Below are 8,082 nucleotides of genomic sequence, written 5' to 3'. Positions count from 1 at the left end.
CGAGCTAGCTGCAGCCAGGCCAGATTCGAGCCGTGCGGTAAGGGCTACGTGCTGATCACCCGGCCCGTGAGTGACACTTCCCCGGGCCCCCGGCTCAACCGCGGCCCGCCCACACGCGTCCGCTCTGCCAACCACCAGGCTGATAGGGCCTGTCAATCAAGCAGATAGTCCCGGGAGGGCCATTGCAAACGGGGGGGGTGGGAAGACCCCAATCATCAGACATCCGTCTCCACAGCCTGGGCTGAGAGGCTCTGTTACTGATGCTGAGGTGTGGGGGGGGGATGTGGCTGGGGGGGGGACTTGACATAGACTGGCACCTTATTTGGGGGCTCTCTGTCGCTGGTGCTAATGCACAGAGACAGGGCCGATCGACCAGACCGAGGGACACCCAGGAGATGGGGGGGGGGGGGGGGGGGGCACGAACGCCCTCCGCGAAGAAACTCACACAAACCAGAGGACACTTGCACAGAGAACACACATCAACACGTACACACAAACAGACAGTGTTCTGTCTGCTTCTCCTTTACGAGAATTCTCACAGATTCGAGAACTTATCAAATTCTTTATTCAAATGATAAGACGTCTACTCTCCAACTTCCCTTTCGTGAGCCCTTTTGATAACCATCCTACCGCCTTTTCAAAACGCCAGTGACTCCAACCCTTCTAAGGGAAGCTAAGATGAATATAATTTACTTGTCTGTCAACCGGCATCAGTTCAGCTTGTGTGAGGACCATGTCAAGCCCTGCCTTCGTACTTGAGAACCAGACTCAGGGCTGCCAAACAGGGTTACTGAACTGGCAATGCGAGAGCCCTGCACAGCTCCCCTCAAAAAATATCTGTTTGTTTTGTCAGACATATTAATGTCACTTTCAATCAATCATTATTAGCCACAGGGAAAATCTTATTTGAGGTGTAGAGGAATTAGTCATTTTTAGCTTTGGAAACGTTCTCCACTAAAATATGTGTAACATTAAACCTTCTATGAGTCTGCCAAACGTTCTGGCTTTGTCTTTTGTATGTCATGTACCAAAATGCAATGTCTCCCTCTAATGGCGATCGAGTGCCACTCCAGCATCTGCATCTGATTTTACTGATGGATTCACAAGTCATTTATGTCATGAGACGTAACTGATATAGACAGGACTGAAGGATACCACAGACACTGGTGATGACCCTAGGGCAACCCACAACACACACACAATTATCCTTAGACAACACACACACACACACACACACAAACAATGACCCTGGGACAATTCACACATAATGGTCCAGAAACAACATAAATATATATATATATATATATATATATATATACACATTCACACACATAAATACACACACACCACACACCACACACACACAATAAGTATAGTATCAGGGTTGACCCTGGTTGATCATGTACAATGAAATCACATTGTTGACAAAGACATTCAGTGTATGAAAGGTTGCCAGTAAAAAAAAACTAGTGCTTGACACAGACCAGAAAAGCAATCATACAGAATCATCATTTCAAATAAGTCCCCCCCCCACACACACACACACTGTGATATAACTGTAACCCATGGTTACAATAACACAGAGTTTCATAGATGTCAAGGATTTATCCAAAATGGAGGCAGTTGGATAGGGAGTCTGGAAGCCTGAAGGCAGGGAAATAAAAAAATACAAAAAACAAACATTTGTCAGCAGTCAAAGTGTTTATGAGACAGAGTTACAAACTGCAGCATCAAACCTAATGATTTTACAGAGCTGCTTTGGGCACATGGTCGTGTAGTGTTCACTCTAAGTAGCTGGCATTGCCGTCTAGTGACTCCTCCTGACTGTTCCAAAGACACAGAACCTAGGTTCAATCCCAGGACGAAAGAAAACAAGGGGTTTGGAAATGGTATATATATTTTTTTTAAAGTGTAGAGTAAATGCAAATACACAGAATTTAAACCATACACACCAGGAATATGGCGTATAAAAACCACGTGGCTGTTGCTATACATTCTTATGTACAAGTGCAGAGTATTAAGACTTTTTGAACCTCCATAAGGAATGTTGGATTTACAATGAGTACATACTCTATATATATGTCAAGATAACATTATGTCAAAAGTGAGCATCTGATTTAGAAAAAGCGTTAAGACGGGACAAAATAACACCTTGCAGCTTAATAATACATAAAACAAACAAAGCCAAAAATAAAAGCCATTTACTTGAAGATCGAATTCAATTTCACAATAAATCTGTTATGTAACATTCTCGTGCTTTAAATGTATGTTTCATAAGGTTTCAATACAGCCAATAAAGGATTCAGGGTTGTGGACTACCGGGTCCCAGATATATTGCATTTCAAATGATGTGCGAATAAAATAAGTAAGTAAAGTTAAGGCTCTTTATTGGACCATATCTCTCTCCCTTGCTCTCTCAATATAAATCCCTGTCTCCACCTCTCTCTCCCTCCTCTCTATCTCCATCCAATTTGTCTCTCTCCATCTCTCTATTGCTCTCTCTCCCTCTCTTTCTCTCTAGTTCTCTCCCTTCCAATCTATCTCTTTCCACATCTCTGTCTCCCTCTCTCTCTCTACTTCTCTTACTCACTCACTATGTTGCTCTCTCTCTGTCTTTTCCTTGCTCTCTCTCACTTTACTTTTCCCTCTCTTTCTATTTCCTTCTATCTACTTCTCTATCCCTTCTCCATCCTCCTTTCTCTCTCTCCCTCTATTTTTCTCTCTCCATCTAGCTCTTTCTCCATCCATCTCTCTCTCTCTCTTTTCTCTGTAAGGCTATCCTGGGCAGCATTAGATGACAGGTTAGTCTTTAGTAGCAGGTGTGTGTGTGTGTGTGTGTGTGTGTGTGTGTGTAACTACCGGTAGTCTAGTCTCAGCCTGCTAAGTCCAACAGGAACTCTGGCTTCCTACACAAACCTGTGTTTGGAGACAGAGTGCTCAGTCCCTGAGTGTGTGTGTGTGTCTAGATGGTCTCTCTGTACTTGGCTGGGAAAAGCCACTGGGGAGTGTGTGTGTATTTATATATGTGTGTGTGTGTGTGTGTGGAGGTGTATCTATATGGTCTCCACATAGTTGGCAGGGAGCAGTCTCTAGTGAATGTGTGTGTGTGTGTGTGTGTGTGTGTGTCTAAATGGTTTCTACGTAGTTGGCAGGGAACAGTCCCTGTTGTCCATCTTTGCTGTATCCTCTCCACCAAGCCTTGTCCACGGTCTCCACAGCACTGATGATGTCACCAGGTTCAAAGGAGATCTCCGACTCGTCCTCTGAGAGAGTACAGACAACCATGGTTACGGTTAGGTGTGTGTGTGTGTGTGTGTGTGTGTGTGTGCATGCAGCATGTGTAAGCATGAACATACCTGCTTGATAGTCATAAAGAGCTCTCACACACATCTGCCTTTCTGGTGAAACCTGTGAGGGGAAAAATCGAACATTTCAATCCCAAACCACTGCTGACAGATAAAGGTCTTCAACCAACTGGTATTCGGCAGCATCAAGGTGACCTCTAGTGGTCGACATTGGTAGGAATCACATTTGAGTCCCAAGCTAGACAGGGTTTGAGAGGGTCTAACATGAGCGCTTTAGAGAAACGCCATACCTCTGTTCCGTTCTCTGAAAACTCGTCGTTCTCTGCCCCAGAGTCCTCCTCAAGGCCGCTGTGCAGGTTGTAACAGACGGCCAGCTCCGGGCTGCTCAGGTCTGTGGACGGACTCAGAGATCCTTCTGGAAAACACCGGGCATACAGAACACACGAGGCTCCGTCACACACGGTTTCACTTAGATAACTGGGGCATGTGTGTGTCTGTGTGTGTGTGTGTGTGTGTCTGTGTGTGTGTACTGAGAGAGGAGACACACCTGTACCATTGAGTTCCACAATCTCCTCGAACTCTCTCTCTCTGATCCCATTGGTTGATGGGAGGGCCACAGTCTCTTGTGTAATCTGCTGGAGTAGGTCCTCTAAATCTAAAACACGACACACCAGTTAGAAAAGACCTCCCTTCTGTATCCTGTCTTTGTTTCATGCACTCGACAGCAAGTACCCAAGGAGCATTCTACCTGTGTTAGGTGGCTCCTCCTCCTCCTCTGAAAGCTCCACTAGGATTGGCTCAGCTGGGACCTGGGCAATATCCGATTGGTCGCTCTTCTGTCTGTCATCGTTGGGCTCTCCTCCCTCCTCAGCCAATGCGGTTGGTTCTGGAGCTGATATGGTGTCTGTATCCTGGCCTGGGCCCTCCTCCTCCTCCTCAAGATGTGGGCTTGGTTCTGCGACGCTACATATAGGCTCTGGTTTCTCCTCCTCTTCCTTCTCCTCCTCCTCCTCCTCCACTAGCACGGCCTTCGCTATGACGGCGGCGTTCTGCTCCTGCTCAGCGTGTACGCGTGTGGCAACGTACCGCTCTGGAGGAGAAACACACAGCCAGGTACTGTGAGAGCCGGCGGCGTTTACATGCACGACACACTGTAGCAGACCTCTGGTCTGTTTCTACTCAGTGATTGTTTAGGCTCTCTCTGTGAGACGGTGTGTATGTCCCCTCTCTCTGGTGACCTACCTGTGGGCTGCCCAGGACTCTCTGGGCGAGGGGCAGAGGGAGGCTGAGGGACTGCGGCGGGCTCCAGGGAGTCGGGGGGATAGGGGGAGAACTCTGGCTGGGGTTGGGGTGGGGTGGCTGGAGGAGAGGGTGGCAGGGCCTTGGCCTGGGCCTGGCTGTGTGGGAGGGTGCTGGGGGAGACTGAGGCTAAGAAGCCCGGAGAGGCCGGGGGGGCAGTGGGCTGGGCGGGGGGCGGAGCGCAGGGCCCGCTCGAGGGGAGGGTGGGCAGGGACGAGGCCGGGGGGGCGGAGCGGAGCGGAGATGCGGGGGGGGACACCACAGGGCCACGGGCCCACTGGGGAGAGGCGATTGGACGGAATCGGGGGCTGGGAGGAGACGAGGGGCGGAGGAGGGGGGAGGGAGGGGCCCGCGAGAAGGGAGAGACCAACTCCCTGGGGCTGCGGGGGGAGGTGGGGGTGGAGGCGTCAGACTTCCCGAAGATGAAGGCTGTGTCGGTCAGGCTCCTCTGGTACCGCCTGAAGGGAGGTTTGACTGGAAGGATGGAGAGAGAAGAACAATATGGGAGAAACATAAGACAGTGTGACTCCCCATGTTCCCTTCCTCTTCTCTTTCATTGCACTTTCCTCTCTCTCTCTCTCTCTCTCTCTCTCTCTCAAACACACAAACACAGGCATGAACTATCACCCAACCCCAGCGTAGTACACTCACACACTCACACACACACACACACCGTAGTATCACTCGAACACACAGACACACACTCGGACAGGAACGCCGCCTCACCTGTGCGGGGTGACCCGGGGCTGGAGGGGCCCTGTGAGGAGGACGAGGACAGCTGTCTGAAGAACTCCCTGGGGTTCATGGAGCGCTGGGACACCAGCACCGCCGCCTCCTACAGGCCAAGGCGTGGAATGACACTCAGGCTCCGCAAACCCTTCTCAAGCGCCCGTAGGAACATGTACGCTTGTGAGCGTGACAAAAATACGTGGGACGGACACACACACACACACACACTCACGGCCGCTTTCTCGATGGATTCGCTGCGTCTGAGGCGAGCCCTCATTTCGTCCTCGTGCTCCCTCTGTTCCTGCGCCTGCGACACGCCAGCAGACGTGGGTTAGCGAGAGAACCTTCCACGCGCACACAGACACACACGCGCGCGCGCGCTCAGGTCGGTCGGAAAGGCACGTGGTTGCGTTGTCACTCACCCATTTAGATTTTTCCTTCCTGTGCATCTCTTCCTCAAGCAGAGCCTGCCTCCTTCTACATGGGATAAGTCAAAGTTGTCACGGTGCATTGATAACAAGAGGTTTAGTTTCATTTAGATACAAGTCTTTGATTGACTGTGGCTGGCTACTTGGGCCATACCACAAATGGCCACGAGGTGGCGACCTTGAGCCCAGACTGAGCGCCGCCGTACCTCTGCTCCTCGATCTTCTGCAACTTCTCGTTCATCTTCCTCTCGCGCTCCTCTGCCTCCCTCCGCTCCTTCAGCACTCTCTCTCGCTCCAGGCGCCGCCTGTCCTCCGCGGCGCGCGTCTTCTCCTCGTCCTTCCTCGCCTCCTCCTCGCGCTGAGGCAGGCGGAGCGAAAGGACCGAGGGAGGGAGGGAGGGAGGGAGGGAGAGATATATATATAGAGAGGGAGAGGGAGGGAGGGAGGTTCAAGTTTTTGAAAGTAGACTTTTACATTGAAATCACACACACACACACACACAAATAGCTGATCTTGTCCTACGGACAGGTGGTGAATGTGTCTGTCTGTGTACCTCTGCCCGAGCCCAGAAAGAATCTCTGTTTATCCTTCTCATCTCCATGGCAGCATTGGTCTTCCTGTAGTTAGTACCCTGGACATAATGAGATAGAGATACAGAGAGAGAGAGAGATACAGAGAGAGAGAGAGAGAGAGAGAGAGAGAGAGAGAGAGAGAGAGAGAGAGAGAGAGAGAGAGAGAGACATGGAGAGAGAGGTGTGCAGAGGACATTTTAATTGCGATTGAATCTACTACATTCGACATTCAAAGCTCAAAATCTATTTTTGCAGTGATCCATGGAATGTGTCATGGTGTGAGCACCCTCGTGTGGACAGATGCAGCACTGCAGCTTGGAGGGTTCCTCACCACTGTCTCCTCCTTGTCCACGGACCGAGAACTCCTTCTGAGGCGATCCTCTGGGGGGCGGACCTTACTCAGCTCCGCACCAATCACCTCCTCTGTCACATCCTCTGGTCTCTCAGCACTGATGAACACATGAGCTTCCTGAGAGAGAGAAGGAGAGAGAGAGAAACAGAAACAGAGAGAGAGACAGAGAGAGAGACAGAGAGAGAGAGAGAGACAGAGAGAGAGACAGAAAGAGAGAGAGAGAGAGAGAGAGAGAGAGAGAGAGAGAGAGAGAGAGAGAGAGAGAGACAGAGAGACAGAGAGAGATAGAGAGAGACAGAGAGAGAGAGTGAACCAAAATGCCATAGGGGGTTGTGTGACAGTGTCGCAGCAGAGTAAACAACAATTAATATTTTCACTTTGTTCGTGGTTTATTAGCCACGACATGGAGAGCTTTGGAATAATGTTTCAGATTAGCGAAACCAACCGTGAAACCAAGTTGACCAAAGGGAGAAGAGGGTGTTAACCTTTCCGACCCTCATATTCACCCTCCGACCCTACACACACACACACACACACACAGTGGTATTTGACAGCACTCCCCCCCCCCCCCCACCCCACACACACACACAAAATGTGTTTTCTCCTGGATGGCCTTGGGGCTGCAGAGTTGCGCAACGGCGTTAGTTAAGAAGAGGGCAAAAATACACTGTACTCTGGCTTCAACTAGACAGGACAGGAATGTATTGGTTTGGAAGACATAGAGGGAAGAGAGAGAGAGAGAGAGAGAGAGAGAGAGGAGGGGGAGAGGGAGAGAGAGAGAGAGAGAGAGAGAGAGAGAGAGAGAGAGAGAGAGAGAGAGAGAGAGAGAGAGAGAGAGAGAGAGGAGGGGGAGAGAGGGAGGTCAGATGGGAGGGGCTGCAGATGGGGGTATTGTGTATCGAGGGGGAGATTTCCCAGAATGCACTGGGAGAGTGGTTTCATGGCGAGTGCCGAGCTCGGAGAGGGGATCACTGCGTCTCGACTACACCGGCTCTCACACCAACAGAACGCCATGTTCGAAACGTGGGTGTCTGCGGGTGTGCAGGCATGCGTTAGTGGATCCAGGCACTTTGCGTGTGTGCCTGTACGGCATACATGTGCGTGTGTGTGAACTGTGTGTGTGTAAGTGTACTGTGTGTGTGTGTGTGTGTGTGTACCTGAACGTCACTCTGTCAGGGTTCCAGGTCTGTGGCAGCCGGCAGGAAACCACAGCTTTACAGCACGTAGCTCTCACAGCTATGGAGCCAGCTCGAGTCAGACTGGGCCCAACAACACTGGCGTCCCCAGAACAACTCGCAAATCTCTCCCCTCTCCTCTGTCCACATCCAGCTCCAGACACACTGCTCCCATCACACTGCTCCCTACGCTGGTCTCCCACAAGCACAATGGGATTCTTC

General features: G+C 50.7%; 1 protein-coding gene across 1 annotated transcript in view; it reads right to left on the bottom strand.

Annotated features, from left to right (window-relative positions):
* Positions 1-1,667: 1,667 nt before the first annotated feature.
* Positions 1,668-8,082, bottom strand: part of si:dkey-40c11.2 (drebrin) — a 23,248-nt gene continuing 16,833 nt past the window's right edge. Inside the window, exons 4-15 of the mRNA XM_062454085.1 lie at positions 6,665-7,096; positions 6,315-6,392; positions 5,968-6,119; positions 5,756-5,810; positions 5,566-5,640; positions 5,331-5,439; positions 4,548-5,078; positions 4,054-4,395; positions 3,853-3,960; positions 3,596-3,720; positions 3,357-3,408; positions 1,668-3,263 (exon numbers count right to left, since the gene is read on the bottom strand). Coding sequence (XP_062310069.1) covers positions 3,127-3,263; positions 3,357-3,408; positions 3,596-3,720; positions 3,853-3,960; positions 4,054-4,395; positions 4,548-5,078; positions 5,331-5,439; positions 5,566-5,640; positions 5,756-5,810; positions 5,968-6,119; positions 6,315-6,392; positions 6,665-7,096 — 2,196 coding nt within the window. The 3' untranslated portion in view covers positions 1,668-3,126. The remainder of the gene's footprint in view (positions 3,264-3,356; positions 3,409-3,595; positions 3,721-3,852; positions 3,961-4,053; positions 4,396-4,547; positions 5,079-5,330; positions 5,440-5,565; positions 5,641-5,755; positions 5,811-5,967; positions 6,120-6,314; positions 6,393-6,664; positions 7,097-8,082) is intronic.

Source organism: Osmerus eperlanus, chromosome 28, assembly GCF_963692335.1.
Source record: "Osmerus eperlanus chromosome 28, fOsmEpe2.1, whole genome shotgun sequence".
Classification (NCBI taxonomy): domain Eukaryota; kingdom Metazoa; phylum Chordata; class Actinopteri; order Osmeriformes; family Osmeridae; genus Osmerus; species Osmerus eperlanus.
The sequence above is the reverse complement of the archived record's forward strand: the minus strand, read 5'-3'. Positions and strand labels throughout refer to the sequence as shown.